Consider the following 22,479-nt stretch of genomic DNA (forward strand, 5'->3'; position numbering starts at 1 on the left):
TGAGAGAATGCAGATGAAGTTCTTGGCCTGATCCACGGTGTATAGATGGCACTCCTGTGCTCTGACGCCCCTGCCTCCCACCATTCTGTGAGTGGGGCCTACAGGAGCCGGCCGCTTTAGAGGCCCTTGGGTAACCTGAGGCACCCCTCCAAAAGCCTCTCTACATATGGAGAGGGCCAGAGAAGTCACTATTAATGCAACACTTAATGGTTTTTAGCTAGAGAGTGGCCTCAGCCCTAATCGACAAGGCCGCGATGCTGAGGTTTCTTTATTTTTATGTCCTAGGTACACTCTGAGTGTGTCGAGCTGCTCTGTAAATCAATAAGTGCAGTGGTCATGGCCACTTGATGGCATTTTATAAAGGCAGTGGCATGGCTTTCATAGGAAGGATACTCATTGGATGACCCTGAGCTAATCCATTATCCTCCTTGGACCTCAGTTTCCATATGTGCCAAGTGAAGGCGAGTCAGTTCTTAGCTGTGTCTACGAAGGCCTAGAAGTTAAGTCTGAATTCCTTGCACACACATGCATTGTGCACACGTACCGTATCTGGTTCTGGAAGGGGTCTCCTGACTTGTCCACAATGACCTGCATGCTCAACCTCTTGGGGCGGCTGGTTCCTTGCTGGTCTGGAATTCTGGAACTCTGATTTATAAGATTCAAGAGGCGATTCTTACAGAGGTGGCTGCTCTGAGTTACTAGGATGGGCTGATTCTGGAATATATAAAGAAAGAGCTCCCCAGAGAGCTTATAGGTGGGGGCTTTGCTGGCCAGCGAGGTGCCAGTTGCCCAGCATCTTTGTGTCTCTGCTTTTGGCCTTTCCTCCTGCTCCGCAGGCCCTCAGTGCAGTCCTCCCGGCCCTCCCGCCTGCGTCTCTTCTGGATACTAGTCAGCCTAGCCCATCTGCTTGCTTCTACACTGGCCCCACCCCACCATGTGCGTGCTTGTGTGCTAAGTCGCCTCAGTCGTGTCTGACTCTTTGCAGCCCCATGGACTGCACCCCGCCAGGCTCCTCTGTCCATGGGAATTCTCCAGGCAAGAATACTGGAGTGGGTTACCATGTCCTCCTCCAGGGGATCTTCCCAACCCTGGGATCGAATCCCCACATCTCTCATGTCACCTGCGTTGGCAGACGGGTTCGTTACCAGTACTGCCACCACCCTCCTCACACTTGGCGTAAGGCCCCAGTCCATCCAACCCCTACCTGTGCGGGCCTCCACGGCCTCTCTGAAGGCATCCTCTCCCTCCCGCTACTCCAGGGCTGAGCTGCAGCCTCACTGGCCTGTGGTGAGTGCCCGCCACTCTAGGCTTGGTCCCCACCTGGATCTCCGCCTGAAACCTTCTCCACATCTTCAACTGCCTGGCTCCTCCACGTGTCAAACCAGACGTTGGCTTCTCCAGGAAGCCTTTGGTCAACCCCATCTGAGTAGATCCCCCTCCCCATCTTGTCCTCCATCAGTGCACCTGGTTTGTTTCCGTTGTGGCACTAACACAACCTGTAATGAAATATGTTTGTGTTTTCTCTTCCCACTGAGACGGCAAATCATGAAGGAAAGCACTGAGTCTTACACATCACAGGGCCCGCCTTACAGTAGCATTTAATATAATGTTTGCAGGCCCCCGCTATCATGCATGGCTCATTTAAATACTGACAAAACCAAGTGCTAGTGAGGGCATGGAACGATAGGAACTTCCATACCGCCTATGGGAGTGGGCAATGCCACAACCACATTGAAGAGCAGTTTCTCAGGCAGGTTTTATCAAGGCACACCGATGCTCTGGAGAAGGGAATAGCAGCCCACTCCAGTGCTCTTGCCTGGGGAATTCCATGGATGAGGAGCCTGGCGGGCTGTAGTCCATAGGGTTGCAAAGAGTCATACACAACTGAGCACGCATGCACAGACACTTACCATATGAGCGAGCAATTCCACTCCTAGATACTCACCCAAGAGAGAGAAAATTGTATGATGTATGAGTCTTTATTATGCAAAGACTTGTACACAAGTACTGTAGGCTTATTCATCACAGCCCAAAACTGAAAACAAACCAAATATCCATTTAGAATAGGCAAGACCGCTGTACCCCCATGAGCCAACTCAGTAGGGGGGGAGGAGGCAGCCCCAGGAGACGGCTGAGAATCCTCACCAAGTGACACAGGGCTTAATTCCCATGAGTGTTGAACACGTGTGGCTTGGAGGAAGACCGGGCAGATAGAGGGAAGACATGGGTGGGAGTGTCCCTGGAGCTGCACTCTCTGGACACGTGCTACCTGGCCTGAAAGCAGGGACTGGCCGCTTGCGAGAAACGGCCTTGCTGCTGCCTGGGTGTACAGGATTCTTGCAAAATGCCAATTAAGACATTTGACCCAAATTCGGATAAAAGCCTTTTTCCTGTGTCAAGTTGAGCTAATAATATACATTTATTCATAATTTATGAGGCCTAGTAAGTGGTAACAATTAAGGAATAGGCCTGGATAAAACCCATTTCTCTTCAGTGTCACGCAGGCCTCTTTCTGTTCTCAGAGGAGGTTCCACCCATCTCTGCCTGCCATGAAACTCTGCTGTTTTATATTATTTTTTAAAATTTGTCACCATTCCTGCTTGCTGCCATTTATTGAGCACTTACCAAGCCAAGTTATAGCATTGCCTCATTTAATATTAACTGTATGAGGCAGGTGTTATTGTCCCATTTTACAGATGAGATAGTTGGGCTTCAAAGAGGTGAAGGGTCTTGCCCAAGGCATCACAGCTGGGGATTGTGATTCATAGATGCTGGACCCCAGTGTCTATGGTATCCTGTTTCTGTGTCAGCCTCCCCCAACTCAGGCTGTTTCTGAATCTGCAAGGTACCCTTCTATTGGTAACATTTTTTAATTTCTTGGTTGCTCCCAGTGGCATGCAGGATCTTAATTCCTTGCATTGGAAGCTTGGAGTCTTAACCACTGGATCCCCGGGGAAGTCCCTTGGTAACTGTTAAACCTGGGAGGCCAGGGTGAGAAAGTAATCACTTTCTGAGTCTGTCGTCTGGGTTAGGCTGAGAACCTGCATTGTTTCCATCAGGTTCCCGGGTGGTGCTGCCCCTGCTGGTCCTGGGACCACACTCTGAGAAGCACCGGTTTAGTCGGTGCTATTACCAGGTCCTTCCTGACTCTCTTCTACCCCACCCCCCACTTATGGCCTTCTAGACCTCCTATGTACTGGCACTGTGTTCTCATATATATTATCATGAACAGTGTGTGGCTTGAGTCTGTCTCATTCTTTTTATACATGTGGGATAGTATTTTACCTGCCGATGTTCTACAGTTTAGATTTAACATGATATGGAGAACATACATAATGCCCTCATTCTTTTCAACAGCACTGTAATATCCCATGATATAGATGGTTATAGTTTTACTTACCTATTGTCTGCTGATGGGTGATCTTCTACCTTTTTAAACAAGATAATTATTTCTGGGAACCTGGGTGAGTGTTTTTCTAGATTGCAGCAATCACTAAATGATGTCAGTTCTTGCTTTTTTGTTATTTCATTATTCATATAGAAGGATTGTTGCCTTCTAGAAATCCCCTTTCAAATGGGAACAGTTATAGAAAGGAGTAGATCTCTATTTATAGGTTGTAATAGAGTTTTCAACCAAATATTTCTGGGAAGAGATAAGAGGTCCTATGTGGGCAGGGCTTTGAAGGATGTAAAGGAGTGTGGAGGAGAAGGGAAGATATAGAAGGCAGGGGCATTTGTAATGCTAGAGCCTGACCTACCTCCTGGTAGCTTCAGCAGTTGCAAGAGGATGAGGTAGATCTTTCCATTTCTTGGTCACTTGGCAAAATCAGGCCCTAGACAAAGGCAGCCAAGGGTTCAGACTGGCAGCATCCTAAGTAGGAGGGTCCCTTCTTGGATCTAGCCAGGCTCAGCTCTGACCCACCTCCTTTCTACCTGTCTCCTCAGGGTGGGGGATCTGGGGAGGAACAACTCTGCGCTGACTTTCCCGAGCTCGACCTCTCCCAGCTGGATGCCAGCGACTTCGACTCAGCCACCTGCTTTGAGGAGCTGCAGTGGTGCCCAGAGAACTCTGAAACTGACCCCAGCGAGTATAGCCCTGATGACGCGGAGCTCTTCCAGGTATGCCCTCCGAACCTCACCACCGTCTGCCTCGCTGTGCCTCTCTCTGCCCCTGAAAGCCTGGCTCTGCCCTGAGTCACCTTCTTCTTCTCCACTTGCTCATGCAAAGAAGTCTCTTCATCCACTCCGGCTATTGGGACCCTGTCTGTCGTCCTGGGTCTGCACTTGGTCTGGGGCAGCTCTTGTCCTCTCAGAGGTAGTATTATTGCCTCTGGGAAGTGGGGATTGGGAAGAGCTACTTTCTCCATGCTCCTAGTCAGAACTGAGTCTTTCTGTGAGCCAGAGCGAGTTCCTGCCTTCCTTGAATGATTGCACTGAACTCTCCCACTCTGTGAAGCAAGTGAGATTATCTCCCCATTTTACAGATGAGGAAACTGAGGCTTGGAGAAGTTTAGCTACATGCCTAGGGCGATTTACCCTGTCAGCTCAACTAGATTGAAACGCAGTTTGCCTGCCTCCTAAGCCAGAGCTTTATAATCATGCTGACGCCATAAGGGCTGAAATCATAATGGGACTGACTCCCATTCTCTGCGGCAGGACTGTCCCTGTGTGTGTATTTTCACTCACTTAATTTTATTAACAACTCTCAGACAGGAGTGTATTTATCTCCATATTTCCATTGGTGCCTAGAGGTTCTTTATTTATTTGTTTTTTCTTTATTTTTATTTAAGAAAAATTTAAATTGGAGGATAATTGCTTTACTGTGTTGTATTGATTTCTGCCGTACAACAATGCAAATCAGTCATAATTATATATATATATATATTCTCTCCTTCTTGAGCCTCCCTTCCCCCCTCCCATAGAGGGTCTTTAAGAAGAAGCAATGCCAGGACCTGCAGTTCATATCTATGCCTCTTGCCCTGTGAGCCCCAGTTTTGGAGGCACATTTCGTTTAAGAAGGCCTCTAATGTGGGATAAAGTGATGTCTGGGATTTGCTTCAGAATAAAGCAATCCCTGCATGCATTTGCATGTGTGGGTGTGTGGCATGGAGAGTAATAGGTGAAATAAAATTGGCCATGTTGAAGCTGGGTAATGAGTACATTTGGAGTTATTATTCTTCCCTTGAAATATGCTCCTCTATAAACATTGGAGGAAGAATGCATATCTCCCTGTGCCTATCTGACAATATAATAATAATAATAGCAATAACAATAGCAACAATAATAGCATACCATGTGCCAAGTCACTGTGTCATGAGCATCCTCTCAAATAGTTCTCCTGACAAATTGTATCATTCCTTCTAGAAATGTTTATGGAGCTCCCTATGTGTGTCAGACACTGCATTCAACAGTGGACTCTACAGTCTAGAGGGAAGACTGACCCTAGATCAGGTAATACATAGCAAACAGTGGTCACTAGGGACATGGGCACAATAAGAATTAAACTGGGATGAGGAGCATCTGAAGAAACTGGATGGTCAGGAAAGTCCTTTCTAAGAGATGCTTCAGCTGAAGGAGGACAAAGGAGCCTCATGATGATCCCAGAGCCAAGAAGCAGGAAAGATTGCTGTGTTGGGGAACCGAAGGGCTGGAGGGCAGTAGCTAAAGGGAAAGTGTCAGGAAATGGGGGGTGGGGATGGGCTAGGCAGGGGCCAGATTATGCATGCTCTTCTGGGTCATATTAGTGAAAGTGATAGTCGCTCAGCTGTGTCTGACTCTTTGCAACCCCATTGTCTGTAACCCACAAGGCTCCTCCATCCATTGAATTCTCCAGGTAAGAATACTGGAGTGGGTTGCCATGCCCTTCTCCATGGGAACTTCCTGACCCAGGGATAGAATCTGGGACTCCTGCATTGCAAGCAAATTCTTTACTGTCTGAGCCACCAGGGAAGGAGTTGGATTTTCCCCAAGATTATTCTAACCTATCAGTAAAAAAACTATCAGTAACCCATTTTACAGATGAGAAAAGTGATGCTTAGAGAGGTTACGTAACTTGCCCAAGGCCACACAGTTAGGAAGGGTTAGTGTGTTTACTCTAATGTAGGAACCCAGCCCCCTCGCTGTTGTGTGAGGATCAGCAGGACTGGGCTCTGGTTCTGGCTCCTTCTGCAGCCTCCATTCTTTCTCACAACAATGGGGTAAGCTGCGCTCTGCTATTTCCTCCCTCAGAGTGGGGCCACCTTCCAGGAAACACTTTCAGGTTATGGAGAACTGATGAGCGAGAGGGATTTGGATGCTGCCTAAAGACCATCTCTGATAACTCAGATGGTGAAGAATCTGCCTGCAATGCAGGAGACCTTGGTTCGATCCCTGGGTCGGGAAGATCCACTGGAGAAGGGATAGGCTACCCACTCCATTGTTCTTGGGCTTCCCTTGTGGCTCAGCTGGTAAAGAATCCACCTGCAACGTGAGAGCCCTGGGTTGGGAAGATCCCCTGGAGAAGGGAAAGGCCACCCACTCCACTCCAGTGTTCTGGCCTAGAGAATTCCATGGACTGTTATAGTCCATGGTGTTGCAAAGAGTTGGACACAACTGAGCGACTTTCACTTAGCAAGTTAAAGACCATCCCCACCTAAACTGTACAGGCCCTGCCTACTCAGAGACTGGCCAGACCCAGTAGTAAGCTCCTGCCAGGAGCCTGCTATGTGCATGAAACGGCCTCAGACACAGGTCAGCCTGGTGTGGCCCTTGGGCTCTGCACAGCAAGGAAGGCAGAAGAATCTCCAGAGATGGTCAGGACTGTGGTGGAACTCTGCGTACCCTGCCTCTCTCCCCTTCTTGCCCTGCATTCCATGACCTGCGCCTCCCATCACACCCCAGTGCCCCCTCTGTGAGGGTGATTAGATGATCAGTGCTGATTCCTCCCCGGCCCCATACCCACCCCTGGAGCTTGGGGGTTGATACAACACTGTAAATTGTCATGGTCCCAGGCTGTGCACAGAGACCGGCACTTTCTTTGGGCTTAAAAAAAAATATTTATATGAATACATCCTTCAACACCCAGCTCTCATGTTAGCTGTTCCTCAGGCAGGTGGTCAGTCACTTCCTCTCTGGGCTCCCGTCCTGTGCATGCATGTGACCTTCAGAATTCAAGCTCCTTGAGGACAAGCAGTATTTTGTTCTTCTGTGAGGCCCTTGCACATTGAATTAAAAAGACTTGGTCATAGGTGTTGAATGAAGAAACTGATTGCAATGTTTTCTTTCCTGCCAAGGACCAGACATGACCCATTCCGAAGTCCTTGAGCTGGAATTCAGAGCCCAGAGGTTCTAATGTGCCCTGCCACTGACTGGGACAGAGTCCTCATTTGACCAGCGGCAGTCGTATAGCCATGCTGCCTTCTGTCAGAGCCATGTTCTCACAAGTCAGGTGGCACCATTGCTATGGAAACAGACGGGAGAGTGGAGAACAGCTATCCTTACAAGAGCTGACAACTGCCCCTGGAGGCAGGGACAGTACCTTCTGTTTGTGTGCCCAGAGTATTGGGGCCAGGGCCACAGTAGGCTAAACTTAGTAAATATTTTTGGAGGAGGCGGGCGTTTGGTTCTGTCACCGTGTGCCGAGTGGCCTTGGGCTAGTAGCTCCTTCCTGTTGGGCCTCAGTTTCCCTGGGTGAGAAATGAGGAAAGAGCACGGATTAGATCAGCGGTCCTTAATCTGTTGTAGGGAAAGCGCCACTGGGTCCTTTTTAGACTCCTGTGACATCTGTGGACCTACCCCCAGAAAAAAGGCAGGGAAACTGACTTCCTGGGTTTCCTGCACCCCAGTGAATGGGGGACAATCTCTGAGTGTTCTTCTGCCCCTGGGATCCTGAACTCTGTTCTGTTGTCATTCCCTCAAGCCCCTCTAGGTGCTCAGAATGAAGGTTCTCCCTCTGGTTTCTTGAAGGTTCCTTTTTCTCCAGCCTCAGAGCACTCAGGAAGATTGGGGGTGGGGCCAAGCCTATTAATATCCCTTCCTCAGCTGATTAACTCTCCATTAATTTGCACTCCGTTTCTAAGCAGAGCTGGGAGAGCTGAGCTAATGGGCCTGGAAAGAGGAGAGGGGCGGTGTGGCTCCCTGTGATATATTATCCTGGGGTGCTGGTGGGACCATGCCGAGGGCAGGGCTGGACTCTCTTCCCAGTCAGAGTCAGGACCCCCGACCCTGCCTGGCTGTTGCGAACTGGACCTGCCACAAAAAAGAATGGCAAATAGGCTTCCCGGTGAATTCCAACCCAGATGATCCACAGTGTTGCCTGGAGGGTTGTGTTAAGAAAGGGCGTGGACGGAACATTGGGTGGGGGCATGAGGGATCCACCAGTAGCACACAAGCTGCATGTTTGACTTCCCTGGTCTCTGTGTGACCCCCACGGGCCCTTCTAGCTCTTGATACTTGTGATAATTCAGAATATCTCTGGGCCTTTTTCCTCTGGCTGTGAAAGCAGGACCCCTCCTTCCTTCCAGTGCTGATGACACTGAGTGACTTCTGAATAACTTCCCTCTGGAATGGGTTCTTTGAGACTCTTATCTCTGCAGTGGTCAGAGTTCATTGTTTGGTTCACTCATTCTTCCATTCATCAAATCTGCCTGGAGCCTCCCACGCCCCAGGCATTGAGCTAGGTGAGGAACAATTCAGAGCCCTTGTGTGGCTGCTTCCAGACCAGCCTCCCTAGTAACCCTTGGAGGGAAACTGACTGCGGATCAGGTCTTCCCCCAAAGCTGCAAGGCTTAGAAATGGGAAATGACTTGCCCAAGGTTACCCTGTCAGTGGTAGAGTGCCCCTCAGTCAACCCCAAGAGTGGTCCTTGAGCCCCAGGTCCAAGATCTTAACTCCCTATCAGGCTGGACATATTGCTCTGGAAACACAGGTTTGGGGTCCGGCCTGTGGATGGGGATTTGGGCTGCCACTTGAGCCCTGTTGCATTCCTGAACCGGAGTTCCTGGACCTGCCCTTGGACCCCCATCCTGGGGGCCCGGGTCAGGCTTAACTGAAACCTTCCTTTGACCTTTCTTTTATTCTTAGCTATCTTGCAAAGTCACAACCACATTTATTCTCTTTTCCCATGTCCCCCTTCGAATTACTCAACTGCTGCACTGGCTGCAAGGCCTGGAACAGATTTAGTGCAGCCAAAAGGCCGTCACGGGATGTGTATTTCAGATGAACTTCCTGAAGAAAGGATAAACAGCCTGACCTGGGATGGGAAAGAGCGCTGGTTAAGACATCATGTGACAGACAGGCCTCCTGCCAGAACAAGCCCAGTAGCTGGCCTTTACTGAGTGGGACGCTCAGTGCCTCACCTGGAAGCAGGGTGATCTCTGCGCAGGGCTGGTGGGCTGGGAGTGTGCATGCTGACCCTCGTGTCAGAGATCTGAGACATCAGGGAAGGAAGCCTGTCAGTTCATCTGTGTGTGCTATGCTCTGTGTCAGCCCTGCCTCTGCCCCAGATTTGCTGTGTGAATGAATGAAATGTACCCAGGGCATGCTGGTCAACCTCCATGAACCTCAGTTTCCTCAAATGCAAAATGGCAATTAGAATAGTACCCCACCCCCCTTTTTTATGCTGTCTAGGTTTGTCATAGCTTTTCTTCCAAGGAGCAAGCATCTTTTAATTTCGTGGCTGCAGTCACCATCTAACATGACAGTAGACTTTTTGCTGACAAAGGTCCATAGTCAAAGCTGTGGTTTTTCCAGTAGTCATGTATGGATGTGTGAATTGGGCCATAAAGAAGGCTGAGCACCAAAGACTTTATGCTTTTGAACTGTGGTGTGGGAGAAGATTCTTGAGAGTCTCTTGGACTACAAGGAGATCAAACCAGTCCATCCTAAAGGAAATCAATCCTGAATATTCACTGGAAGGATGGATGCTGAAGCTGAAGCTCCTATACTTTGGCCACATGATGCAAAGAGTCGACTCCTTAGAAAAGACCGTGATGCTGGGAAAGATTGAAGGCTGGAGGAGAAGGGGGTGACAGAGGATGAGATGATTGGATGGTGTCACTGACTCAATGGACATGAGTTTGAGCAAGCTCTGGGAGATGGTGAAGGACAGGGAAGCCTGGCGTGCTGCAGTCCATGGGATCACGAAGAGTCGGACACGACTGAGTGACTGAACAACAACCCCACCCCCACAAGGGTTATTGTGGGGTTTACCTGAGGCAGTATTTACAAAGCCTTTCTGTTTCTTTCATCAGCCAAACTCTTTGTCCCTGGCCTTGGCACTGGGTTTTCACTTTGCCTGGAATCATCTTTCCTCAGCTCTTTGCCTGGCTGGTACCCTCTCATCTTTCAAGCCTAAGTTTCAGTATTAGCTGCTCAGAGCAGCCTTCTTTGACTGCTGTAAATAGCCTATAAATCTTTACTGCATTCTTATTCTGCATCACAGCTTCCTTTTATTTTTTTCCCGAGCTTTCTCACTCTCTGAAATGATCTAGTTTTGTTTCCTTGTTTAACTCTTTTCTCTACTCGAGGGTAAACTCCATGAGCTACCTGTCTGTATCACCAGTCTCCAATCATTGTCAAGCACAGAGTAGTGGTACATGTGTGTTAGGAGAAGGAAGAGGGGGAAGGGGAGGGAAGGAGTTGCCCACCGCCACAGCCATCATCATCACCATTACCCCACACCACTGTCGTCACCACGTTCATTATCACCATCATCATCATTATAGCAGGAGTCGTACTAGTAGCAGTGGCGGTGATGGTAGTAGTAATTGGTGCTTGTTATGTGCCAGGCTCTGTTTTCCAAGCATCTTACATATGTTAACTCAGTCCTTGACAATAACCTTATGAAGTAGGTTCTGTTGTTACAGTTGGTAAATGTGAGATCTGGGATCCACCCCAGCTCCAGATCCCAAGCTCCTAGCCACCACACTAACTGCCCTGCCCGTCCATGAGTGAATGAGGCTGCAGGCCCTGGGAACCCACAGGGGCACGGTAGCTCTTGTCCTGTTGCTCTGCTCATCACTGTCACGGTTGAACCTTGAAGCTTCCAGTTTTTCTACCAGCTGTATGGGCCCCAGGGTCAGAGAGGCTCACCTGGGGCTGCCAGCGGCACAGACCAGCCTCAGTACTCTGTCCAGGAATCTGGACACAGGAGGCTGTGGTATGAAGTGACTGTCCTTGGAGGAAGGGGTGGGCATCCCCTGATTAGCATGTGACCCCAAGCCAAGGCCCTTTCTGTTACCACCTGCTGCCTGCTTGAAAATCTCTGATTCTTGGAGTCCATAGCACATTTCTTGAGCATCTGCTTTCCTAGGAAACTGGGAAGATCTGAGCAGGTGTGACAGGAAGGTGATGGCGGTGGTGGTACAGCTGCAGGTACAGAGCAGATTTCTACCCAAAGTCGCTGAGCCCAAGGCATTGGCTAACCGTGTCCCCTCTCTGCTCACTGCAGATAATCGACAATGAGAATGAGGCCCTCCTGGCAGCGCTCACCAAAACCCTGGATGACATCCCTGAGGATATTGTGAGTCTGGCTGCCTTGCCAGCCCTGGATGATGGAGACACACCCTCCTGTGCTTCTGCATCACCTGTCCCCTCCTCTGCGCCCCCCAGCCCCTCTCTGGAGGGGCCCCCTGCCTCGGCCCCTGAGGTGGACGAGCTCTCGCTGGTAAGAATCTGTTTCCAACTGAAGTGATGGTGGTGGCCTGAGATGTGGTGTGTGGTTGTAAGGGTGGTGGATGCAGGGAAACCAGCTCCAACCCCTGCAGGAACCTCTGTGCATCACTGGCAAGGGTTCAGGGCAGACAGCCTGGACTGGTGGTGGGCAGCCTCCCTGGGCTTAACCTGCGACTCTGTAGGCCCTTTGGGATTTCATGGATTTACCCTAAGTGTGTGTTAAACCTTGAAATTAGATGCAAATATTTTCCACACCCCTTGTTGGCTCCGACGGTAAAGAATCTGCCTGCAGTATGGGAGGCCTCGGTTCGATCCCTAGGTCGAGAAGATCCCCTGGAGAAGGGAAGGGAATGGCAACACACTCCAGTATTCTTGCCTGGAGAATCCCCATGGACAGAGGAGCCTGGTGGGCTACAGTCCATGGGGTTGCAAAGAGTTGGACATGACTGAACGACTGACTTTCACTTTCATTTTCACATATATACACACAGTGAAAAATTCAAGCAGGAAGTATGGAGAGTTAAAAGCAAAAACCTCCTTACCCATCTCATAATGGCTTTTTCTTTCCCTGGATGTAACCATGGTTACTGATCTGTTGTGTGACTTTCCTCTTCTACTTCTTTTTTTTAACGACAAAAAAGAGCCTCCGTTACACACAGCCTAAACCTTGCTTTTCTCAGTGAATTGTGTGGCATGGAAACTCTTTCAGATGAGCAGAGGTAGCTCTGTTTTATCCTTTTTGTCAGCTGCATAGTGTTCCCTATAAGAAGGTGCCATAACTTCTTTAACTAATCCTCTGGTTGGTGGATATGTGCATTGTTTCAACTCCTTTATTGTTCCATTGCCTTAGACTGTGTCCTTCACCAGGAGGAAGTGGATCCGTTCCTAGAAAAGGAATTCCTGGGTCTTAATGTATGTGGTTTTTCAGTTTAGGCAAGTACTTCCAGCCTGCCCTCCAAAGAGGTTGGACCAGTTCATACTCTGACCAGCAAAAGTTAAATGCTACCTGAATCAATGTGGAATGTGGAAATGTACGCATGGTGTTTCAGGTTTCTGGGGAGAAAGTCTCAGCCTTTTCAGATTCCAAAGGGATTTCAGAAGTTACCGAAAGCAGTTGCTCTTGTCGCAGGCTAAAGGTGCCAGAACCCCAGATGTACTGGCTTGTGAAGTCCAGCTCATCTGTCTGAGGCTTCTTACCTCATCAGTGGCACTCCTAGGGCTGATGAGACGTAGCTGAAAAGTCAGGGCCTGTTAGAGGTGGCAGGGATCTTCAGTCATGGAGAGTTAGAGCTAAATAGGCCCTTGGTAATCATAAAGTGCACCTCTGGGGAATCTGAGGCCCAGTGAGGGGAGGGCCTCTTCCAGGATCACACAAGTTGACTTGCCAGCAAGGTCTTCTGACTCCTAGTCCAGGACCATTTTCCCTCTCTCCTGCTGACTTCATGTTCCCCAAAGCAGTGTGGAACGTTTAATAAGCACCTATGCGTGCCAGACTCAGGAGTGTGTTCAGTCCCATGTGATGGCTCCTGCTGTTGAGGGTCGAATGTCCTTTCTGATTAGAATCAGACCTCTTGGGTTTGAATCTCAGCCTCACCAGTGAATGCTCTTGTGCCTCTCTCTGACTCAGCTTCCTGGTCTGTAAGGTGGGGTTAATAGCAGTGCTTATCTCAAAGGCAGTTGTGAGGAGTACAGCAGATAATACATGTAAAGCACTTAGAACAGTGCTAGGTACAAAGAAATGGCTCAATAAACGCTATCTAAGTGATAGTCACAACAGTCGGCCATGGTGTTAGTAGTAGTATTAGTAGTGAAAAAGTGAAAGTGAAAGTCACTTGGTCATGGCTGACTCTTTTCTACCCCGTGGACTATACAGTCCATGGAATTCTCCAGGCCAGAACACTGGAGTGGGTAACCGTTCCCTTCTCCAGGGGATCGTCGCAACCCAGGGATCGAACCCAGGTCTCCTGCACTTCAGGTGGGTTCTTTACCAGCTGAGCCACCAGGGAAGCCCAGTATCAGTAGTAGGAATACTTTGTGCATGTGAGCACGTGTGTGGTTAGTCGCTCGGTTACGTCCGACTCTTTGTGACCCCATGGACATGCCCACAGGCACCTCCGTCCACGGAATTTTCCAGGCAAGAATACTGGAGTGGGTTGCCATTTCCTTCTCCAGGGGATCATCCTGACTCAGGGATCAAACCTATGTCTCTTGCATCTTCTGCATGCCAGGTGGATTCTTTCCTACTGCACCACCTGGGAAGCCCAGTAGTAATAGTAACGAGAGGAATTCTGTATAGGACTCTGCAGAGGGACCACACCTGAGTAGAGAGGTAGAGAGCGACCCCTGCTGGTCACTGGTTGATTGTTCCCTCTTGTGCCTTAGACTGTACTTCTGTTTCTCGACTTGCCATCTAGACTCCCCACATTCCAACATAGTTCTAGAAAGGCCCTGAGAATTTGTACAGATTCTTAACCTGGAGTCATGGGTCCCAGAGAGTCCACCTGCAGAACCCATGGACCTCTGCATACGTGTGTGTTTTCTGAGGCTAGCAGCTTCTCTTGTATTCTTACAGGGATCCCTGGATCAAAAAAGACCCAATTATTTAGTCTGCCTGCTCCTGTTTTACACACACACATGCACACACACATCCATACACACTCACAACCTTGGAGAAAGCAAGGCCAGGAAAAGGGAAGGATTCACCCAAGGTCTCACAGTGAGTTGGGTTGAACTGGGTTAGAACCAGGTCCCTTGCTCTGGTATGACCATCTTTTCCTGTCCATGTCAGAGGATCACAGACATGCACATGCACATAGGGCTGTGTGGCTCCTCCAGCTCCTAGGGCAGTGGGAGTGGCCTTTTCTTTGGCTCCTGGGCCCTTGGCAATCCCATTGGGGTGACCTGGGGGTCATGTCTCCTGAGGAAACACTCAGTGCTATAACAAAAACCGCTCATGCTTCCTGACTTGTTCTCAACTTCGGCTGTGGTAGGATCCCTGGCGAAACCCCCAGGTGCGCTCACCTCCCTGCTTGATTGGCTGGAATACACTGAGCACCTTTCCTCTGGGTATAGAAGTGTGAAAAGCTTATCAACTTTTATAGAAAAATTAGAAAAGCCAGACAAGCATCAGCTTAGTATGCTTCCACTTGTGTAAAAACAGCTGGCTTGGTTGGAGGTGATGTGTACATATATACATTCTTGCATTGTGTGTGTATATATTTTTGAGTCCCACCTCTGGAAAGGGTCACAAGAAGGTGGTTAGTAGCAGTTGCCTCTGGGACCTTGGACAGGAGGGAGACTAGCTTCCAGTTGTTTACCCGTTAGTATTTGTGGTATGTGTATTTTCCACCATTTCCAAGTATTATTAAAGAATCAATTTCCTAAACAGTATGATTAAACAAAAAGAACAAAGGAAAATCAGCTAAAATCCTACACCAAAGAAACATTTTGGGGCCTCACCATCCACACTGTGTATGTGTGTGCGTGTGTGTGCATGTGTTTAACCACAAGTGTATGTATAGTGTCCGAATTAAGTGTGTGCATCACATTTCAGTGGTAGCATGGGTGGACATCACCCAAGATCTGTTTGGGTTTCTGCAGATCATAGATATTTCTCTTGGGTTATTCACTCTGAAAAGGACTTTACTTTTTACTGGGATACTTGTGTCTGTCTAGCATTGCTACACAACCTGCTTTCTGTACTTAATGTATTCTGGGTCATTCAGTGCCCTCCCTATCTTCTTCCATGCTCCCGTGATGACGGGGTCAGAGTGTGGTCACTCCTGGGGGGGGGTTGGCTCCAGGCTGGGCTTCTCCCTAAGATGTGCTTCCCTGCGTCTCTGGCTGTAGCTCAGCCCTGGCTTCTCCCATCTGCTCCTCCCACAGCTGCAGAAACTCCTTCTCGCCACGTCCTACCCAGCCTCGACCTCTGATAGCCAGAAGGAAGGGACCGCATGGCGCCAGGCAGGCCTCAGGTCCAGAAATCCGCGGCCTTGTGTCAAGGTATGTCTACGCATGCCCCCATACCCACCCAGGACTCCTCCAAGAGGGTCTCTGGGCAGGGGGTGCACCCTTCCACTCTTGTTAGAGGCCATCAAGTTCAATACACTCACAGTTCACTCTTTGCTCCTCACACAACCCTTGTTGCTGATGTCCTGGATACTACTTGAAACCTAGGCTGGTCTGGGGTTTGAGAAAGAGCCCTGGACTTTTTCATGTACAGTTGATCTTGAACTACATGGGTCTGAACTGCACAGGACCACTTCTACGTGGATTTTTGTCAGTAGTAAATACTACAGTACTGCAGGATCTGAGTTCATTGAATCCATAGATGCAGAGCAACAGTGGGTACTGAGGACTGACTATCAGTCACATGTGAATTTTCCACTGTGTGGAACCTCTGTCTGGTTCAAGAATCAACTGTAGGGACTTCCCTGGTGATCCAATGGCTAAGAGTCCACGCTCCCAATGCAGGGGGCCCAGATTCAATCTGGTCAAGGAACTAGATCCCACATGCCTCAACTACAACCCAACGCAGCCAAATAAATAAATATTTTTTTAAAAAAGCCAACTCTACTTCAGTGTTCCAGGCAGTCTTAGATGTTGAGTTAGAGTGGGGACAAGGAGGCTGTGGCCTGCCCTCAGGAAGCTTATTCTAATGAGGTGACAGAACCCAGCATAATATCCTTGTTGGTACCGTGGGGACCACAAGGAGGAGTTTGAATTTCTCCTGGGGTTGGGGCGCATCAGAGAGCTGAAAGCGCCATCGTGAACACCCAGAGGGAAGCAAGTCCTTTTCCCTTCTTGGGCTCCATCTTCTGAGACCTCCAAGGAGGGGTTTCCAAGGTGACTTCCCAGTGTTCCCGTTACTCAGAGCCTGCACGCGCCCCTTCCTCTTGTTCCCGGACACCGTTGGCATGGACTGCTGCGGATAGTCCCACCCCTCCAGGCAGACTCAGGATAGCATCTTTCTCAGATAGTGGCCCGGTGCGGGGGCCTGTCCCCTCCTGGTCTGCCCGGAGGTGGGGGAGGAGGGTGGGCCCTCTCCCTGTGTCCCCTCCCTACTTGTCCTGGCTGGCATCCCAAAAGAGAGGGCCATCCCTCATGTTCCATTTTGTCACAGAGGCAGCAGCTAAGCCCCTCTGTGAGCCAGCCTGCCCTCTGGAAGGTTCGGAAGCATTGCCGGGGGATGGGGCATGAGAGACAGCAGGACAGCCGACCTGGCCTCAGCAGAGAGATGGTTGCTCTGGGGGTGGAGCCCGTGTATGGACGAGTGAGGGCAGATAAGTCTGGGGAGGGCTGTTGGCTGGGGCCACGTTGCAGAGCACCCCTGACCAAGGGCTTCCCCTTTACTACATAGGCACTGGAAAGCTACTGAATTTTTTTTTTTTTTCTTTTAAAGAGCTTTATGAAGGTGCCACTTACATACCATAAAAGGCACCTGTTTTAAAAGTATGATTCAGTGATTTTTAATAAACTTACAGAGTTGTGCAGCCATGACCACAATCCAGTTTTAGAACATTTCCATCCTCCCGGGAAGATCACCAGTGTCTCTATTTGCAGTCAGTCCCTGTTCCCACGCCCAGCCCCAGACAGCCACTAATGTACTTCTTGGCGCTGTCACTGAGGGCTCCGCGCAGGGGAGCAAGGTAGTCAGAACAGGGCTTTGGCGGTAAACCTGGAAAGGGCGGAGTCCATAGCTGGGGTCCCTGTTAGGAGGCTGGCCGTTCCTTCATCCTCATCCCCTGAGTGCTGCCAAGTGCAGTTCTGTGCTGGAAGCTGGGGGTGGAGCAATGAAACCCGGCGTGATCATCCTGGAGAGACAGGCTGAGCCTGGCCAGTGGTATAGGTGTGGGCAGCGGGGAGAAGCCGTGTGGGTTTCCCTCCTCACTCTGGCCTCTTTCCCCTCTCCAGATGGATGGCCCCCAAGACAGGAAGGGCCCCACTCCGCACTCTCAGAGCCGGAGCTGCACGGAGCTACACAAGCACCTCACCTCGGCACCGGCCTGCCCTCGGGCTAAAGCCCTCTCCCCGGATAGAGGCCTGCAGCCACCACCATCCCTGAGTCCATGGCTCCCCATCAAGGAGGATGAGGACGCGGGCGAGGACTGCCCAAGCCCCCAGCTGGCTTCAGCCTCCCCCGGGGACTCACCAGCGCTGGGCAGGACAAACCCCAGCGCCCAGGTTTCCCAGGAGGACATGCAGGCCATGGTGCAGCTCATCCGCTACATGCACACCTACTGCCTCCCACAGAGGAAGCTGCCCACACAGGCCCCAGAGCCAGCTCCACAGCCTAGCAGCAGCCCCGCCAAGCAGGTCAGACCCCGGCCTCGGTCCCAGCACCCTTCCAAATCCACCTGGACTGAGTTCTCCATCCTGAGGGAACTTCTGGCTCAAGATGTCCTCTGCGATGTCAGCAAACCCTACCGTTTGGCCACACCTGTCTACGCCTCCCTCACGCCCCGGCCCCGGCCCAAGGACAGCCAGGCCTCCTCCGGCCACCCGGGCCCTGTGGAGGAGGTGAGGGTCTCACCTTCACCCAAGAGTTCGGGGCCCAGACCCAGCCTGCGCCCCCTGCGGCTGCAGGTGAAAGGGCATGTCAGCCGGTCGGCCAGGCTGCAGCCGGAGGAGGAAGAGGAGGAAGAAGAGGAGGAGGAAGAAGAAAAAGAAAAAGAGGACGAGGAGGAGTGGGGCCGGAAAAGGCCAGGGCGAGGCCTGCCATGGACCAAGCTGGGGAGGAAGCCAGAGAGCTCCGTGTGCCCCGTGCGGCGTTCCAGGAGACTGAACCCCGAGCTCGGCCCCTGGCTGACGTTCACTGATGAGCCCACGGACCCTGCAGATCCCCAGGGGCCTCTGCCCTCGCGCTTGGCCCCCGAAGCCTATGATGTGGAGGGGGAGCCTGACAGCCCCACGGATGAGGACAGTGGCCAAGACCAGCCGCTCCTGCGGGGACCCCAGATCCCAGCTCTGGAGAGCCCCTGTGAGAGTGGGTGTGGGGACACAGACGAGGACCCCAGTTGCCCGAGGCTCTCTTCCAGAGGTAGTCGGAGTCGGTGGTCCGAGAGGGGGCGGGGCTGAGGTGTGGCTGACCCCACTGCACTGGAGCCAGGAGCCCCAGGTTGGGCAAACCCCTCTCCCTCTCTGGCTCTCAACTTCCCTTCCTGTATAATGGGCTTAGCTGGGCAGACCTTCAGGAATCCCCTGAGCATCTCTGAGTTTCTCATCATGCATGGGCCAGGCGTCCTTAATGAACAAGGAGCAAGATGCCTGCATTCTTGGGGCCTGCGTATCAGTGGGGGAGATGGGCAATCATAAAGTGAGCAAGAAAGGAAAGTAATTACAAATTGTGATAAGTCCTCTAAAGAAGACTTCCTGGGTAGCAATGTGATGGACGGTGTGAGTCTCTAAATTAAGCTCCACAGTGAGGTTGAATTTTAAATGGTAACACAAGCGGGGATAATAATACAGCAGTCGTCTATTTTACGCTTGCTCTGCCAGGCTTGGTCTATGACTTAATACGGATTATCCCCATTGATCCTCATAGGAAACCTATGTGGTGGGTGCTGTTGTAATTCCTGTTTTAAGACATGGAAACAAAGGCACATAGGTGTCTAATGGTTAGTCAACTAGTTAGTCCTGCATCTCTTTGGGGCTGAGCCCACAGATGCTGGCCTTGGAAGTGGGAATGCTTCACCACACGCGCTATACTGATTGGCCATAAGGGGTTGCCCTAGTACCCATCAATGCTGCAAAAGCCGCAGCTCCGGCAGCTGTAAATGTCGCTGAGTCTGGGGGAATGAAGGTTTTGAGCTGTTCCTACTCGTCCCTAAAAATGGCAGAGGCTTTTGGGTCACATGCCTGAAAGAAGCTGTGCTTGGTACCAGTGCAGTTCAGAGGGAAACATCCTCTCTAGCAATGCCATGTTGAAAAATCTTATTTTTCTGTTTTGTCTTCTTTTCAGACTCTCCCAGGTGCCTCATGCTGGCCTTGTCGCAAAGGTAGATTTCTGGAAATTGTTGGCTTATTACTCCATGAGACCTTATCTGGTTGTGTGTAGGGTGACTCATTGGCCACTGAGCCTGATCCTGTCCCCACACCCCTGCCCTCTTTACCATGTAGGGTTCTCAGGAGCTGGGTTTCCTTGGTAGGCAGTTTGGTTTTTAGAAGCTGGCCTCTGCAGGCCTAAGAGATGGAGAATTTCATGGGGAAAAGCTGACAGTGCTATATGGCTTTGGGCAAGTGTCTTCTCCTCTCTGGGCCTCAGCTGTTTCATTGTAAAATAAGGAGGTTGACAATGATTGTCCTGTCTCCACCTCCCTCAGATCTCTCCCACGTCTCCTAAAAGCTGTATAGCTCTGAATTCCTCTAACAGCCAGGATGGGGATTCTCCTGCAAATTCTCCCCAGGCCTCACTTTCATGGGCCGCAGAAGCAGGATCTGTCACAGTGTCCCCTTGCCCTCCTGGCATGCTCGGGCAGGTGGAATCTGCTACTGACTGGCATCTTTCCTTCCTGTCCTCCAGCCCCACTGGTGACCCTCCTTTTGGCAAGAAGACCTTCGAGCAGACCTTGACGGTGGAGCTCTGTGGCACAGCAGGTAAGCTAGGGGCTCAATGGGGAGGTACCCTTGGGGAGGAAGCACTTCAGGCAGTAAGGGGGTACTCCAGCAAGCCCTCCTTGCCACCACTGCACAGGCTACACTGGATCTTGAGATTCCCATTGAGAGAGAGATAAGGAGAGTCAGGACCCAGGCTCAGCTGTTCGGCTGCTGACAGTTGGCACATGACCTGATGTAAAAAAAAAAAAGAGATGCATGTCTTCCCCTGAAGCAGCCCGCAGTCCTATGTGGGAAACAGACTCACATCATGACAAGTACTGTTTGACACGTGCTTGTTCCAAAGACCTTGCAAGAGCTCTGGGAGCATAGAGGAAGGGACAGTATGGGGAGGGGCAGGATGTGGCCTGAGAAGATGCACGGGTACCCAGAGCCGCAGCATTTCAGCTACGTTTGCAGGGCAGTAGAAGTTGAGGAGACAAAAACAAAAGAGAAGGATATTCTTGGCAGCAGAATCGGCATGAGCAAAAAGGCACAGAGAAGTGGAAGTACAGGTGCATCAGGGGAGACCGGCCACATGGCAGTGCTGTGGGGAGAACTGGGGGGTCAGGCAAGAGCGAATATCAAAGGCTGAGAGGAATGTCAGGCTGAAGGGTTTCATGTAGATCCTCAAGGCTCCAGAAGCCCCAGAAAGGAAGAGATCGCTGGCATTTTGGCCAATTCCCTCTGGTACCTGGGGGAGGGTGAAGGCTAAGGTCAGTTGCAGGACCACCTAAGGTCACTGTGGTGGTCAAATCCAGATGGGAGGTTTTTGCCTGTGGTGCCTGCCACAGGGTACAGGTGCCTGTACCCTGGGGGACTTCAGAGGTATTTGGGATGACCAGTTGGGAGGGCTTGTGGAATGATGGAATGTGGAGCAGGAAGAGAGATCTCAGACAACTTGGAGGCTTCTGCAAGGCTACAGAAGCAATAGCAAATGGATTTCATCACATGCCAGCTCTGAAAAACTGTTGACGGACTGTATGAGATGGAGTCCCAGGCTATGTCCAGGCTCAGTCAGCAGCGCAGTGATCGATTAGCAATGCCTGCTATCCACTGGGTCTGGGGAGTGGTGACACGCATGCTATTTCTCTGCCATCCCAAACGAGGGTTTCAGTGCTCCTTGGAGAAATGATTGTCTCATGGTGTTCCTCTTGCTTGGGTAGGACTCACTCCACCTACCACGCCTCCCTACAAGCCCGCAGAGGAAGACCCCTTCAAGCCAGACATCAAGCACAGCCCAGGCAAAGACAGAGCTCCCAACTCGGAGGGTCCCCAGCTTGGGGCCACCACCGAGGCTGCCCACAAGCTGCCAAAGAAGCACCCAGAGCGGAGCGAGCTCCTGTCCCACCTGCGGCATACCCCAGCCCAGCCAGCCTCCCAAGCTGGTCAGAAGCGCCCCTTCTCCTGTTCCTTCGGCGACCATGACTACTGCCAGGTGCTCAAGCCAGACGGCGCCCTGCAGAGGAAGGTGCTGAGGTCCTGGGAGCCGTCTGGGGCCCACCTGAAGGACTGGCCCCAGCAAGGAGCCCCACGGGCTGAGGCCCAGGCCTCTGGCAGGGAGGGAGACGGAAGCTGTGATGTTGATGCCCCCACCAAGGACAGCACACTGCTGAGAGACCACGAGATCCGTGCCAGCCTCACCAAGCACTTTGGGCTCCTAGAGACAGCCTTGGAGGAGGAAGACCTGGCCTCCTGCAAGAGCCCCGAGTATGACACAGTCTTCGAGGACAGCAGCAGCAGCAGTGGCGAGAGCACCTTCCTGGTGGAGGAGGAAGACGAGGAGGAGGACGACGAGGAAGAAGAGGACTCAGGGGTCAGCCCCCCTCGCTCTGACCACTGCCCCTACCAGAGCCCACCCAGCAAGGCCAGTCGGCGGCTCTGTCCCCGCAGCCGCTCCAGCTCTGGCTCCTCATCCTGCCGCTCCCGGTCACCAGCCACAAGGAGGACCTTCAGGTAATGGATGGGTGGGTGGCCTCAGGATGGGTGGTGGGCAGCCGAGCAGCCCCAAGTCTGTGTCAGGGGAGAGAGGGGCCCTGAGAGCAGGGCCGCAGCTTCCTGTGGCCTGTGTCCTGGCCAGAGGGCCTGGAGGTGGACTCCTGGGGGCATTATGGGCAAGTCCTGAAGCCAGGTGAAGCCTGCTGTGTGGTCCAGTGGTCCAGTGAGGAGTGGTCCAGATCTCCTGGCCTCGAGGGAGGAAGAAAACACACTTTCTGGCTTTTTGTGACCTTATTC

At 51.3% G+C, this 22,479-nt stretch overlaps 1 protein-coding gene across 2 annotated transcripts in view; it reads left to right on the forward strand.

Annotated features, from left to right (window-relative positions):
• Positions 1-22,479, forward strand: part of PPARGC1B (PPARG coactivator 1 beta) — a 113,340-nt gene that overhangs the window by 77,727 nt on the left and 13,134 nt on the right. The window contains exons 2-9 of one of the 2 annotated variants that reach the window (XM_065918880.1): positions 3,946-4,119; positions 5,365-5,451; positions 11,429-11,644; positions 15,538-15,654; positions 17,566-18,691; positions 19,613-19,649; positions 20,174-20,247; positions 21,411-22,200. In XM_065918880.1, coding sequence (XP_065774952.1) covers positions 3,946-4,119; positions 5,365-5,451; positions 11,429-11,644; positions 15,538-15,654; positions 17,566-18,691; positions 19,613-19,649; positions 20,174-20,247; positions 21,411-22,200 — 2,621 coding nt within the window. The remainder of the gene's footprint in view (positions 1-3,945; positions 4,120-5,364; positions 5,452-11,428; positions 11,645-15,537; positions 15,655-17,565; positions 18,692-19,612; positions 19,650-20,173; positions 20,248-21,410; positions 22,201-22,479) is intronic. The other variant, XM_065918881.1, reaches the window with a different exon arrangement.

The sequence above is a fragment of the Muntiacus reevesi genome, chromosome 1 (genome assembly GCF_963930625.1).
Source record: "Muntiacus reevesi chromosome 1, mMunRee1.1, whole genome shotgun sequence".
Classification (NCBI taxonomy): domain Eukaryota; kingdom Metazoa; phylum Chordata; class Mammalia; order Artiodactyla; family Cervidae; genus Muntiacus; species Muntiacus reevesi.